This window comes from Phlebotomus papatasi, chromosome 2, assembly GCF_024763615.1.
Source record: "Phlebotomus papatasi isolate M1 chromosome 2, Ppap_2.1, whole genome shotgun sequence".
Taxonomy (NCBI): Eukaryota; Metazoa; Arthropoda; class Insecta; order Diptera; family Psychodidae; genus Phlebotomus; species Phlebotomus papatasi.
The window spans coordinates 67,733,696-67,750,147 of NC_077223.1; the positions used below are offsets into that span (position 1 = coordinate 67,733,696).

Consider the following 16,452-nt stretch of genomic DNA (forward strand, 5'->3'; position numbering starts at 1 on the left):
TCATGGATATTGATCGTCGCCGATCAGCCGATCATGGTAACTGTTCGGCAGGCGATCATGGATATTGATCGGCGCCGATCAGCCGATTATTATGACTGATCGGCACCATTCAATCGGTATTCCAGTCAGGGTTCTCTCGCTAACCATCATTATTCACAGGCTGACATATTGTCACATGTGAAAAAATGTAATAAAAGCCACCACCTTTGCCTAAAAAATCAGAGATGACGAAAACAGGATCCACATTGCGTAGAGGTGCTCTTGGGCGATCTATCATAGACTTATCAATATCATTCTATTGGAAGAACTTTGTTACTTCATGATTTCTGATGCATTTCACTTTTAGTAATAATTTTTTGATAGAAGAATTTTTTATAATAAATATTTAAAGCCAATTAGTAATTTTTTCTGATTAAAGATCTATGATGTAGCACAAAAAATCAAAGCTTGAATTGTAGAGAACTTTCATCCTTACACTATAATTCAAGCGAACAACATAATCCATTCTTACTGTCACTTTGACAGAAGAAGTTTTTGTTTAATATACGGATTTCGCGAAATATACCACTGGAAATTGAATGAAATTTCCGCTTCGTTTAGCTATAGGGCGTAGGTTCGCAAAACAATCAGATTCCAGCAGCGAGAGATGCTAAACACATGAGATGTTATCTAAATAAGCCAGTAAGAGCTGGATCAATCTCCATGACGATTCGTTGGATTTTTCCATCTAATATGTTGACTTTCAGTGTGTAATTTTCTGATTACTATTCAATGTATATTTTCACAAAAGCCACAGAGTTTTTTTTCTCTATCAATCTGTGTCTCTTCTTGGTTTTTGAGGCACAACATTCACGCAAATGATTCGGTGAGATCGTGAGAGATGCTTACGAGGCATAAAACTCGATAATTCAACATTATACACTTAAATTTAATTATAGAGTGTGGTTAAATTAAATTTTACCCCCTCATAGCAAATTAATTGTGCATCTGTACAAAATTTCTATGTCTCCTGTAAACGCCCATAAACACGAATTAAAAATAAAACTACACAAAAATTTATAAAAAATTTAAGGAAATATGAAAACATGTCAAATTGAATAAATTTTATGCATTTGTGATTGATATGTTGTTATTCCTTAATATTGCTCGGGTTAGCAAAGCGGTGTTGATTATAATTTGCTAATCACTTGTTTCACAACATCAAAACAAATTGGAAAATAAACTGTAAATAATTCTCTCTCTCTATGAATTAAAAAATAAATAAAAAAAGTCTAAAGTAAATTACTGCAACCGTCTTGTAATGATCGAGAATAAGTTTCTTTCTTGGTTCTTTTCGTGATAAAAACCATAATTAATTTAATGTACTTCTTTAATAATTATAATTATGGTCCGAATATGAAGTTTTTTTTTATCATAAATTAACTTTCATTGATTCATAATGTTTGTTTGTTTCTCATATTAAAAATTGTGGGAATCAAAATTGTATGCTTGTGTATTACCAAGATGGAATTGCCAATTTCCTTTAGAATTACCAATTTATCAAATTAATTTTCTGCTAAGAAATACTGACTCTAATCTTGTAACATTTTTTTCAATTTTGCTAGACATTTCCTATTAAAACCAAATCGACCTTTCAATTCTGAAACCAAGAAAGCTTAAATTAAGTTAAATGTTAAAAATGACAAAGATTTCCTATTCCAATTAAAATGAAATAACAATAAAGCTAGCCTTATAATTTATAGTATTCTGAAAGGTTGAAAGATTTTCATAACTAGCTTTAAAATTAAAGAAATAATTTAAAGAAATTTAAGAAATCTTGATTAAAGAATGCCTACTAATCAGCCCTTAAGGGACGATTCAAAATATAAAAACCTTAAAAATTTATCTTAAATTAAAGGATAATTTCAAAATTTGATATTTTTTTTCTATTTAATTAGGTATGAATTCTAAAATCATTTTTGCTTTTTATTGCGCTTAAGATTAAAAAAATTGATTGTGAAATATTAGGCAAAAAAGCCTTAATTCTGAAATCAAAATCGAGTTTAAAATTATTTAATTTTGAATTATTAACATTAAGATTTTAATTTTAATAATTTAATAAAAGAGAAAAAATTGCAAAAAAAAATTATTTGAAATAAAAATAATTTTTTAAAGTAACCATTTTCTTCTGCATTTCTTAATTTACTATTCGCAAATTTCTCATTTCAAAATCATAAATAATTTTTATTATTGATTAAATTCCTTTTAAATGATTTAATAATATAGAAACTATTATAACAATTGAAATTTCATGATCACGAAAAAATAAAAAAATAGAAATTTTCCTTCTACTTTTTTTTATTATTATTTTCTGAATTGAGTCCAATTTAGCTAAATACTTCAAACAAAAACAAAGAAATTATTTCAAAGATTCAGGATCTAAGGGAAAGTGCCCTCAAGTTGACCGGTTCCTCAATTCGACCGGTAGAGTTATTTATTCAATTTATTTATTTTTGCTATAATATTTAGCGTATGATCTAACATTAATAGGTCAATTATTCCATAAATAAATACGAATCAGTGACAATTTTATAGAAATTCACCATCAAACATTCAAATATTGATCACCGGTCGAGTCGAGGAACCGGTCAACTTGAGGGCACTTTACCTTATTTTAAAAAGACTTTAAAAATAAGTTTAAAATAAATCTTTAAAACCTCAAATAAAAGCAAAAATTAGGACCTTCTTCATCCTCTTCAGGATCTCCCTAAGGCCGAAGCTCTTCAGGCTCAATCCTCATCCTACAAGGAAAACAGCCTTCAAAACGACGAGAAGTATTCTTCACCAAATGGCAAAGAAGATCCCGATGCAGAGTCAATCTCTTCATCATCCTCATCAGACTCCGATAGTGAATCCGAGAGCAACGAAAATGGAGACATCAATCGTCTCCAGATAAGACTGCCTCTCGAATTTGACCTCAATGACCTCACAAATGCCCTCCTGGAAGGCAACCAAAAGTAAGTCGAGCGAGAGAGATTTTTTTCTTGTTTTTGGTTTTGAGCAAAGAATTTCACTTGGGAGTTTATTCAACCTCCAGATCCCGCATGAATTGTGTGGTGGAACGTCGTCGTTCGGAAGAGTTTGTGGACTCACCGGCCAAGACAATGCAGTTGCCATTTGGACTCAACATCTCCAGCGATCCCAAGAAACAGAGAATCACCGGCGAGAGAATGGCCATCTTTTGCGAAAGTGGAACAAGTCAAGTGTGAGTTTATTCAAAGATATCCCACCCACATCTCTCTAGTTTATTTCACCCTTCAAAAATGAAAGACATAATTGACTACAATTACACTTTCTCTGGACGACCTTTCTCCCACTTTTAGCAAATTATCAAGTAAAGTTGTAAAAAAGAAAATGACATTTTAAAAAAAAATCGCTTTTTTTAAATTGCATCTGAAGAATCTTTCGCTAATTTGTCTCTAATTTTTCTCTCTCTCTAAATCTTTATTGTTTTTTGTTTGTTGAGTTTTGTTTTCATTATCACAGCTCTCACAACTACTTTAAAGATGTGGTTTTGATAACCGTTTCCAATCAAGCTCATGCTTTCAGTTCAGACTATTTCAGTCTGTTCAGGGGCCCTCCTGAACAGCTCTTTTAAATATTTTGTGTGCTTTTTAGCTCATAAAACACTTAATTTTATCCATTCGACCCTTTTAAATTGCAGGTTTTAAAGTTTGATACCACGCATTATTAATGACCTATTTATAAAACTCCTTGGTTTTGATATTTCCTAATTTATTCTTTAATTTCACAGGTTTTGATAAAAACTTTATACAGGGGTCTCTCGACATTTCATTTTACATACGTTTTTGCATAGAGGCACTGAAGACTATTGGCAAGTTTTTTCCTAAAGAGATTTGACTTATCAGTCTGATATATTTCGAAATCGTGCATTAAAAGCTATCTAAAAATACATATTTCATAATGTTCGCCGAAATAATACAGGAACTAGGAGCAAATTTGTTTAAGTCGCGGGATAATGTCTGCAAAATTTTTACAAGGAAAAGTGAAAAATAGCTTCACTTTGTATTAGGTTTGATGGGCCCCTGCTTTCAGTCTTTTTCATTGCTTTTCTTAAATTAAGAAAATATATCTTACACGATTCTTAATCCACGACAATTCCATCTGTCAAAAAATTTAACATATTCGTAACAACAGAATAGCTAAATTGAGGACACTCTAGGCTTGAAAATTTAATTCTTAGACATTTTTAACTTGCTAATTTGCTTTTATGCGTGTTATACATTTTTTGTGCTGAATAAATTAATGAAAATTCGAATTTTAATACTTGTCATTTTTATTTTAAAAAAATAGTATTTTGTAAGGTCTCGCAATTTTTTTTTTTAATTTTTGGTCTGTCCTCGTAGCCATATCGGACATTTTCAAAATGATCCCTGATTTGAAAATATATGTAGGGGGAAGTGGGGCACCTTTGAAAGTGGGGCACCTTTGAAATAGGGATTTTTCACCTTTAAATAAAATTGAATGTCATCGTGATACAATTTAGCTGCAGAAACGGATTTCGAAGCTAAATTACATTATGATATGGCTCAGTTCCACTTAAACATAGGAGAAAAATTACAATTTCAAAGGTGTCCCACTTCCCCCTAACCGTTTAAGAATTACAATCATTAGGGGAGACTGGGGCAAAAAGTAACAAAACGGATATTTTATTTTTTTACAAGCTACCCTAGCGCCCCAGAAATTTCTAATTAGCGCAGTTTTATGGGAAATTTACTGCTCTACAACTTTGTGAAAGTCATTTTCCTCTATTTATTTTGTAAGGAAATACATTTATCGATCTAAAAGATAATTTTGTGATCATTCTCAAAAATGCTGGGGCAAATAGTACCAGGTATGGAATATTATCACATTTTGATTTCCTTTATTACGAGCTTTTGTAAATTTAAAAAAATAGCTAGGTGACATATTTTCATAGGAAATTTATTTCTCTACACCTTTTTAAAACACAGTTTTCTCTATCTGAACGAGAAAAGCGCTTTTCAAGCATTTTAGAAAAAAAACACACACACAAGAGACTGCTAATCGTTTGACCAATGACAACAAAAAGCGGCGAGATGCGGAAATGACGTTTCTTCTCGCCGTGAGACGTCAGAAATTGCTTCGGTCTTTGTTACTTTTTGCTCCATACCTTTTGTTACTTTTTACCCCAAGTGGTCATTTTTAATAAAAGGATTTCTGGAGAAAAGAATCTTTGTAAAATTCTAAAATTGATAGTGGTTTCGTATTTAAAGAATTTAAATCATTTAGAAAATACTTACCAGTGCATCAATTTTGGAAAATAAAATAGGTAAAAATTGACATCTGTTGCAAGGAAAACATTTCCAAAATAGGGCTAAAAATTTCAATATTTTTTTTATTTTCTAAATTCCTTGTTCGCATTCCAAGAAACTTACGACTTTGAAGAAGGTCTATGGAGGCCATCCATGGAAAAAAATTCAAGCCGCTATCTCTTATCTTGGAAGATATTGAATTTTCAAATTTTCAATTTGTGACTTTTTACTCCAGTCTCCCTTACGGATTAAATTGTAGAAAGTTTGACGACCATTTTGGGAGAAGGTTTCGAAACTTCGGATGATGTAAGTTTCGTACGATTCAGGTTTTTTTCTCTGCTTTCTAATGAATTTGGCATTTGGTCCTTTTCGGAAAATATGAAGTACCGTAGATACGGGTGACTTTACACATCGGGGATGACTTTCCACTTTTGCTTTTCGTTAGCTTTTCCTCAATTCTGGCATCTGTAAATACCAGCCTTAACAACTGCCCGTCTTATAAAAGACAGGGGTCCAAAATCACCCGCACCTACGATGTAGGACTATCAATTACGTATTGTTGTGAATAACGATAATGGGAAAAGTCGAATGGTACAAAACTTACATCATCCGAAACTATGCCTTCGAACCTTATAGATAGTTTACAGTCTTTATTTTCTCTAACATCATTCTTGATACATTTTAAAATAAATAAAAATAAAGAAATAGGTTTGGGTAATATTTCGTCCACCTTAATTCTCATAGTTTATTGCCCTTTCGGAATTCTTCCAAAGTTGTTTTCACATAATATCGTTCGTCGAAGCAGTTATTTTGTTTTTTTTGGATTAAATAATCTCTAGAGTGTACTTAAACTAAAAATTCACGAAAATTTGAGGAACAAAGAAGTGGCCGGAATTGCAAGCTGACCGAAATTTGGTACAGTCACCCTATATCGCGAAAGTTCATCAAGTAGTTTTCGAGGTATAAGTACCGCTTCATAGTTGACTTAAAAAACGGATCTCCAATAAAAGATTCACAACTCAACTTAAACTAAATTGAGCTTATCAATATCTTTTAAATCCGATTTAAATGTCAAATCTAAAAAACCTCTCGAGCTGTGTGAGTTTCAATAATAAGCACACCATAAAACTATTATTTCGCAAGAGTTCAAAAATCATCAAAATTTTATTAGAATGACATTAAACAACAGAAAAAGAGTTTCTCATTTGAATTCTCGTCATAAATGCCCCTTAACAATTCTCAAGTTAATAAAAGTAACACGTCAATTAAATTTTATGTGAAATACAGTAAAATAGAACTCATTTCTTTGCCTTTCTGCTTAAAAAGAATTCTCTACATAGTCTGTTATTGTTATATTTTTTTTTGTACATTTTCTACGATCGACGTGTAAAATTCCACAACAAACTTACGTGATCATTTGTGCTTTTACTGCCTTTCCTGGCGCTCATCATCAAAATAATTAAATTTTAATATTTTTTTTTGTTGTTCCATTCTTGAGGAATATTCTGGCATATCTTCCGCGATTTCACAATTGCGCTCCAGTGAAAATCGGCAAAGAATGAAAGTCTTCCTCTGGATGTGAATTTTCTCTTAACACCTTCCTTCAACAAAACCATCTTCCTCCCCCTCCATTGCTATACTATTGCAAACAATTCCATTGAAATTCAATTTGCAATTTGCAATTAAACATCAGAAAAGATCTAAACACGCCTAGAGATTGCGTGTGTTGCGTGCCATAGAGTCACTTCTTGTTCCATTGTACCATACGTTTCATTGTCGAAGATGTGGTGTGGAAGATTTTTTTTTGCAGTTTGTGCATTCAATGAAAGTCATTCGCACATTTTTCAGTTTCATTAGTCCAATTGAAATTCACAAAATCATATTTTTCTCTCTTATGGGAATTCTGATTAAAATAAGCATGTTTTATATCAATTAATCTTGAATCTGTTGAGAAAGACAATATTTTGATTTTTCCAGGAATCTTTATATGTTTACCGAATACTCTTATCTACGTTTATCAACTAATTTCCCAGAAATTGAATAATTCAGCGACAAAATCTTAAATACCAAGCTATTCTGTTGGAAAACGAGAGACAAACATTAAATAAATGATAGAAAGAAGCGACATACTTTCAAATATCTTCAAGGAATTTCGGAATATCGGAATGGTTTGCCATTAGTGCCAAAATGTGAATCATTCTTTTGAAGCGTGACACAAATATTGCTTTAATATCTTACCACAATTCCAAAGAGATACTTTGACAAAAAAAAACAGAACTGCGGGAGAGGAACATTTTGTAATAGTGATTGTGAAAGATGTGAAAATGGTCAATTTATGAAATCTCGCGGACAAAGTGACCATTCTAGTGAAAATCACAACAAAGTATTACAAAATTTCACACACCATTTGAGGGAATTGAAGGGTTAAATAATATTGTCGCATAAAATGTGAAAGGTGTGAAAGTTTTCCTCTAAGCCAAAAGAGACATTTCCGTTTGGATGTTTTTTGTTTTGTGCTAAATCACAAAAGTTTAAATCAATTTGCAAATACTCAATTCCTCAACTTCCTATTTATATTTCATGCTTAACGAATGCCATTGTTTTCGTTCAATTCTTTTCGTTGTATTACTTGTCAACTCACTTGTCACTTCCTTACCGCCACGCGATTTCAATTAAGCAATTTTAATTTCAAAACCCAACGGATTTATTAATAAAGTGGAGAGTAATGCAATTTTCCGTGAAATCAGCTTTAAAATAAATTGCCAATCAATAATTTCAAGTATGAATTAGAAAGGAGAGTATTGCAAGAGAGGCAATAAAACAAATTGGCATTTTGCAGCCAAAGACGCAAAAAAAAGAAACAATTTATTTAAAGCTAAATTTGTCACTCCAATTTTGATCAATTGAGAAATTGACTAGAATGATCATGATGGATTTCCAACAGGAATGAGGAACCTTCTGAACCTGTTCGTCAGGTTGTGATGCCCATCCACGCCATCCCACTGAACTTTGACCATCAAATGCCCGTGAATCAGCCACCACCACCCCCACCACAGATGCCACAGATGCATCAGATGCCTCCACAACCCATGGTCCGCCAGATGCCACCCCCACCGCCACCCTCCCCAGCTCAGAATGCTCCTCTGCCCATCCAGGTCATGCAGGCTCCACGTCCCTACCAGCCTGAGGTAGTAAACTCCAACTTTTCTATACAAAGTAGTGTACAGTAGAGCCTCGCTATAGTCCATATTTGGTTCGAGATTTGACACTTGGGTCGCACTACCCAGCGAGCACCAAATGCTAACCGATTGCAATTCAGCTGAAAACATATGTATTTTCAGCTGTATTCTGCTAACCTTGAAACAAAATTGGCGATTCAGTGCCATTTCCATATATTTGGTTAGCACTTTTTGTTCGACAACTGCTGATCAGTCAGCAAATTTTTGCTAGTCGATTCAGCAAAAATATGCTGAAAACGGTACTTTTTTCAGCTAAGTGTGCTCGCTGGGTAATAGTCCATGTCATTTTTTAAAATTATTAACGACTTTTAGTATTGAAATTTCTCGACGGATTCCACTTTCTTTGCGATTGTTGTACTTGTCCTCGCTCTCTTCATTGTAGATCACAATTATCACAACTACTCAATTAAGTTTGCCAAAAATATTAAAATAATTATGACTGTCGCGTACAAAAACCATAACCTAACTTAAAATCAGTGTTTTGAAATCAACGGTCGATAAATTGTGGACTACAGAGCGATGGCCTACAGCTGGGTTCTACTGTATATGAGTAGGTTTTGTCCTTAGGTCACGCCTATAAATTTTGTCCCGGTAACGCCCCCTTAAAGCCATGTAATTAATTAAAGTTTATGTTTTGGTTTTCTATCCATCAAGTACGTGAAAATTGCTGCATCTAGACACGCCTTTTTATTTATTGATTGATGCGCCTAAAGATTACGCCTATCAAAAATTAGCCACGCCCCATTTGCATTACATGAACTCAAAGTGAGAAGCAATTAATTTCAGAAAAGGTGCTCTTCTACCATTTGGCATTTTTCAGAATAAGGCGTGAGAAACTTATGTTTTTTGTTTTTTTTAATATCTTTATTTTATCCAAGGGAAGGCTTTCAGGCTTCGAACGCTATATTTTTCCCATAGCCCTTTAATGAATCTGACCTGTCTATGGCAATAAATTTTAATAGCTAGTCTTAAGTCACACATTTCCTGAAAAAATAGGTCAGGTCAAATCCAGAGTATGTGCGAAGCCTGAAAGCCTTTCCTTAATATCTTTCTTTATTCATAATTATTAAATGAACGATTATATGATTCTGAATATTAATGTATGTATGTATGTACAGTGGGACCTCGATAGAGTCAACCCCCGATCGAGACAATCTCCAATAGAGTCAACATCTATTTTTTTACTCTACGGACTCCGATAGAGTCAACTTGGACCCAAATTGACTCCGATAGTCAACTTTTCCATTATTATTGAACTAATAATATTGTATGACTTTTTCGGAATTAAAATCAGAGTTTTAATGTATCAATGTAACGTTTTTAACACAAAAAAAAACAATATTATGATAAAATTCGTGTATTAACCGTGTAATCAATTTTCGACAAAATAATTTTCTTTTCGTTATTTTAAGCGTTTTGACCGATTGAACTTGTCTTAAGATTTTTTGATTAAGCCCTATGATCCCGTATGACGTGTTTTCCTGTAATCACAAAAACGATTTTGGCGGAGGAAATGAGGGTCATAATAATAATCCCCAGGTTGACTTATTAGGGGGTCATCTGAAGACTCTAAGTAGATATCTCTAACCATTTAGCGCCTATTTTTACGAACAAGAAGAAAATGAGAAAAATTGGTTTTATTGCTCTTTTGTGAAGTTTAGAGTCCTAGTTATGTCATAACGAAAAGAACAACTACACTGAGAAAAAAAGAGGGTGCGATTAACTTTTTTTCTCATAAACTTTAACATTTTTAGGTGTAAAAATATATCAACATTTTTTAATGTTAATTTTACATCTTTTTAAGGGTAAAAATAACATGAAAAAGGATAACTTTATCCCCTAATACACCTAAAAAGCAAAATATTTACACTGATTTACAATCAATACTGCAGGGTAAAATTAACATTTCCGGAATGTTATTTTAACTTTCACGGATTTCTCTCAGTGTATCAATCTCTTCTTTCATACAATAAAAGTTTAAAATAAATTCTAATTAATAACGTTAATTGCATCAGAATTTTCAACAATTATAAATATCTACCGGAGCTCTTCAAAAAAAAGTGAAAAAATAAATCTTTAAGACACCATTTCCTTATCTTAACATCGTGATTGGACCTCAATATTATCACATGGATAGTAATTTTCTCTTAAGATACTGATAATAAAAACGTTCTGTAAAATGATCCCTTAATCTCCAACTCATGCCCAAACATACGACTTTTTTGGACCAGAGGGTGTAAAATTTATGGGTTTTTAAATTAAATATTCTGCTATCGTGTTAAATTTATCAATTATCTAGTCCAAACATAAAATAATATCCCTTTATATCAAAATTTAACATTTTAACTGATTTTTTTTCGGACTCCGATAGAGTCACCGAATCTAATGGAGTCAACAGGCCTGGAAATAATTAATTGACTCTATCGAGGTCCCACTGTATTATTATTGTTAAAATGTAAGCACAGTTAAATAGATTAGAGAAAATACGAAGCAAATGGTAAATTGGATAAGCACCGTCCATTTCTCGCGAATATTGCATTCTTCCAAAATATGGGAAAATAACCATGCTTCGTGCGATCACAAGCCTCGTAATGACTAAATTTTTCCGATATTTCACAATAAATATGATTCATCGCTCCCATATTTTAAAAAAACTAGGGAAAAGTGCCCAATTTTTAAAATAATTTTGCGGAGTTACAATTATTCAGAAACATATACTGAGAGAGAAAAAGTTAAAATAACATTCCGGAAATGTTAATTTTACCCTGCAATATTGATCCGAAATCGGTGTAAATATTACCCTTTTTAGGTGTATTGGGGGTTTAAGTTACCCTTTTTCATGTTAATTTTACCCTTAAAAAAGTGTAAAATTAACATTAAAAAATGTTGATATATTTTTGCACGTAAAAAGTGTTAAAGTTGTGAGGAAAAAAAGTTAATCGCACCCTCTTTTTTTTCTCAGTGTAGGAAAAATTTAGTCTTTACGAAGCTTGGGATCGTGTGAAGCATGGGCACTTTCCCCTACTAGTTTTTATCTGTACATCATTAACAAATGCCTTGCAAAAAGAAGTATTACATTGTTTGCTCTTATTCAAACAAATACTGAAAGGGGCGTGGCTTATTTTTAAGGGGCGGGGCTTTTACTTAACCCTCCAAAAAGTTAAAAAATGAAAAATGTAGTATTTCTAAGTAAAAGAACGTCAAATTTTGCTACAAATTTTATTTGAATACTTCAACATTGGTGTACAGGTTCGTATTCAGCTCCAACGTGTCCAGATCCCACGGGAACTCCTTGGAGAAGGTGGCCAGGAGCAGCAAGTGCAAATCCAACGAGTACCTCTCGATGTAGCCCTCCACCGTGCTGGCATCACAGCTGAGGATCTTCAGAACATCCAGCGCATGGCTGAGGAGAGAATCCAGCAGGAACTTAAGGAGATGTCTGGTGCTAATGAGGAAGATGATGACAGCGACGAGAGCTCCGAGGAAGATGACAACAAAATGGTCCAGATGCAGCAACTTCCAGTTCCTGCTCAATTCCTACAAATGGGTCGCATCGGTTATGGCCGAAGCCTCCTGCAGCCCGTCAAGATTCCCGTGCCCATGATGCAGCAGGAATCTCCTGAACAGCCACAGCAGTCACAGGAAGAGCAACGACCACACTGTAAGTACCAACACTAGCTTTCCAATAAGGTCACACGCATCGGTAACCGTGAGATATGCTTCTTCGAAAAGTCAATGATCCGCGTTGAGGGCGGAAGAAGTGTTCAGCGATCATGATCTCGAAAGCGACATTACCAAACTTTCTGTTTTTTTTTTTGTAAAAGTATAACGATCTCTCTAGATTCGAATTGCTAATCGGCGGGCTAATCATTCTTGAATATTTAAAATCTAAATTTCGAATTAATGAGATTTTCATTGGAATTTATTTACTTTAAAAAAAATATATTTATAAAAAAATCATAATTAAAGAAGACTTTTTTTTCGTGTTTTTTGTTTCCTTTAAACAAAGCTTCGTCAAAGTATTTTTTTCATACTTCTTTAATAGTTTCCCAGAAAAAAAAACCATTTTAACTGAGCAGTTTTGTCTGATCTTACAAAGATTCTCTTTATACACTATCAATAGTTTTTTTCTATTTGAAGACTTTGAAATGTGAATATTTTCAAAACTATTTTGAATAAAACTATTATGGACTTTCGTTTAAACATTTTATTTTATTAGTGAGAGATCTAATAGTGATCTTTTAGGTTTCTTTTAAGGCTTTTCCATTTACATGTACTTAAGTTTATTTTCTTGCAGCAATTCATTGAACCTTTTGCAAACTTTTGCTGCGAAATTTACTCCAGAAAATTTTCTTGATTTTAAAATTTTACAATATGTTTTCTAAAAATCTGATTTTTAAAAATCCGTATAATTTTTTGGTAATACATTTTCCAGATTGATTTATCCAAATGAATTGAAATAACCTCGATTAAATTCTAGAATAATTTAAATAAGAATCATAAAAAATGATTCGGTTAACGAAAAATTACCTTTCGAATGAAGGAAAATAATTTAAAAATAAAAATCATTATTCAATCATTTAAAAAAGTGTTATATTTAATTTTGACAAACTAGTAAGGTACAGTAAAATTGAAAAGTTATCCCTCTTTTGTTAATGACCAATTTAGACTCATCAAAAACCGGAATTTTAAATCACATGTTTTCTATTAAATATTTTATACGATCTTACGTAATTTTAAAATGATACTATGCCATTAGAAAGTGATTTGCTGACTGATTAATAACTTTTGAATAATCTTTTAAAAATCGTCGTTGATTTTTGTTAATCAGATTAAATGAGTTATACGCGAGTCTAACTCGATCATCTTTATTTAAAGGCGTTGTTTCAATTTGATTCATGAAATAAAACAGATGTAATCAATGTGCACAATATTGATATCAATAAGCTTGAAGAAATCGTAAAAATGAGAAGTGGAGAAAACACACTTTAAAGTTTTGGATATTCACCCGAGTGTTTGCAAATGTGCACGGCACTCCTTTGCTTCCGGCTTTGTATCTTCAGAAATATTTCGAATTGGCTTCTGAAAGTTTTATGATATATTCTTAAATAGTTTATCTATCTATTTAAGGAACAAAAAATATATAGACCTCTTTTGACCTCGTAATTAGGGAAACCCTTAACTTAAAAGTCGTAAAGTATTAACAATTTTTGCTTTACAAAGCCACCTCATTTTTGTAATATTCAACCAATAAGAAGGTCAAAATTCCATCTCTTACTCTATAGTATTTTCTTTTAGATTTAAGATATCTACTGGGAGCAATTTTCGTCAAAAATTAATTTTTTGAACGAAATCGTCTGTACTGGTGTAGGAGAAAACGTCAAAATTCTGTCATAAATGAAATTCTTGGCTAAAATTGCTCCCAATTTGTAGAGGCTTTCAGCAATAAATATAATAGGATGCAGTTACTTAATTGTGCTCTTAACTGTTATAAAATGAAATTTGCCTTTTGGTCTGTTAACGATTATGAAACTTTCGTCAAAGGTTAATAAATATTTGTCAAAAAGTTTGATTTTAGATATAAAAATTAAAAAAAAAGTTATTTAGAATGGATTTTTTATTCAATAAGATTCAATTGGTCCAGAATTGGCGAAAAATGTGCACGGGTATAACTTAGATTACAATAAAACTTACTAAGTCCCGAGCTAAACGCAATCCCAATGCAAATTTTGAAACCAAAAATTAATAAATTAAAGCCACTCTCAGAGAAAAAATGTTTTGAAACGCAGACAACGGTAATCTTGTTCTAGGCTTACCAAAACTCTTTCCTAATTTGACAGAACGGACAGAACATTTCTTATATTAGTAATCTGGACATTTTCTTTATTCCCGTCTGAAGTTTACTCCTTTAAGGACCACCAAAAAATAAAAAGAAATTTTTCGGACTTTTTAGAGGACAAAATAAATTTCTATATTTAGTTAGAAAAAAATTTTTGGTTTTAGGGCATTGGTGTCCCATTCGTCCTTAGTGGGTTAAAAAAATTCGAAAATCGGTTTCGAAGTGCTTCGAGTGTCCGTCTTCAAATTCTTGTTGGGAAAAAGAAAGTAACTAGGCTCCAAAATATTCCTATTGCATTATAATTTCCCTCATAATAAGTAAGTCTTCCCAGAGAAGTTAGTTTTAAAATTGGAAATTGATTTAGAATTCTTTGATCATCAACGATATTTTGTGCAAAATAAGTAATATTTTATTTACCTTTTATCCAAGATACAACTGCAGAATAAAACTGTAGCTGTGAATGGGGAAGATTGTGATAAATTATCGTCAAAATAGAGTATTTTGAAGTAAATCACGTCAAAAAGATCTATTTCGGCAAAAATTTCTCACACTTTTGAGTTGATTGAACATGTTTTTCGTTTCTTTTTTTTTTGATAACCTTTTTTCACTATCAGTTATTTATTCGATTTGAATGAATTTTATTAATCAAAACTTAAAAGCCTAGCCTTAATATTTTTGGTAACCATCGCCGTTTTACCATACACTAGTGTATGCTTTTCATTAATTCTAGCGCTGAAGAATGGTCTTCTCCCATTCGATATCCAATCGGTAAAGATCATTCTTAAGTGCTAGAATTAAGAAAAAGCTTACGAATAGCAGGAGGGGGAGCAAAATCACCGGCATCTACGGTATTAAAATTTAAAAAAGTTGTTAAATTCGTCAAGTCAAACATGCTAACGATGCTAACTTATTAAAGTTCGGTGGATAGATCATGATCCTCCTGAACGATTCTAAGATGGGATCATAAGCTCCTATATCCGGAGAATGATCCAGTAAATAATCCAGTAGTAGTAAGTAGTTTGTTTTGCTAGTTTAACAAATTTTTGACAAACTTTAACAAAACACACTATAATGATAATTAAATTCCACATGTTCCATATCAACAAACATTTAACAAAATATTTGGTCAAAATGAGATGGTCGATGGCAGCAGACAAACGAAGACGTGGAATTTATTTAAAATTGACTTTTAAAACTATTTTAAATATTTAAAAAAAAAAATATAATTTTTTTTCTCTATCCTACCAGTTGTGCAGCCCAGATCTGTTCGCTCCGTGGACAGTGTCCTCCACCGTGAGAAACGTGTCAAACGCTGCGCCTGCGACTGCAACTGCTAGAGTCATTAGCAACGATCGCAAGTGGGAGTAAAAGTGATCAACTACAAATCCCTCAAAACAAAAAAATCTTCTATTTTTGTGCAAAAAAAAAACTCTCCGAAAAAATACACCGAAATTATATACAAATTAAAGTGGAACACCGGCCCTGAGCAACAAACAAAAAAAAAAACAAGATCTCCCCCAAAAACCTGCAATTTTGTGAGACACAATTCCTTGGCAAACGAAATAGTTTTGTTTTAATTATTTTTCTCACTCTCACGTATTTTTTTTTGTGGCAAGTGGTAGCAACAATAATTTGTAGTTGAAGAAAAACAAAAAATAATGTATTTTTAAGTATATCTTCACAATTACCGACACACAATTATGTATAACTTCTTTTTTTTATGAATCATTTGGCATAAAAAATTTCCGCAATTACTTCACTTTTCGATGGAGAATGTGTGCCAAAAAGAAAACGAAAACAAAATTTTAAAGACAAACAACAAAAAAAGGAAGATGTTTCTCATTGTGAATATTTTTTTTTGTGTTTTTCCCTAATCAACTTTGAAAGTTAAAACAAAAAAATGTGATCAAACCTGTTAATTTACATGAAATATAAAAATTTTATTAAAAAAAACAAGATCTCTCGATGATCGTTTGTGAAAAAAAAAACATTGTAATATTTTTTTGGGCCCAATAAAAAATATTAGAAGAAAATAAAAAAA

The 16,452-nt window shown here is 32.2% G+C and overlaps 1 protein-coding gene across 2 annotated transcripts in view; it reads left to right on the top strand.

The window, feature by feature from the left end:
- The window catches only part of LOC129803953 (nuclear transcription factor Y subunit beta), a 40,204-nt gene extending 23,752 nt beyond the window's left edge, over positions 1–16,452 (top strand). The window contains exons 4-8 of one of the 2 annotated variants that reach the window (XM_055850849.1): positions 2,740–2,996; positions 3,077–3,244; positions 8,278–8,521; positions 11,822–12,233; positions 15,660–16,452. In XM_055850849.1, the coding sequence (XP_055706824.1) occupies positions 2,740–2,996; positions 3,077–3,244; positions 8,278–8,521; positions 11,822–12,233; positions 15,660–15,748 (1,170 nt within the window). In that variant the 3' untranslated portion in view covers positions 15,749–16,452. Of the gene's footprint in view, positions 1–2,718; positions 2,997–3,076; positions 3,245–8,277; positions 8,522–11,821; positions 12,234–15,659 lie in introns of both variants that reach the window. The other variant, XM_055850848.1, reaches the window with a different exon arrangement.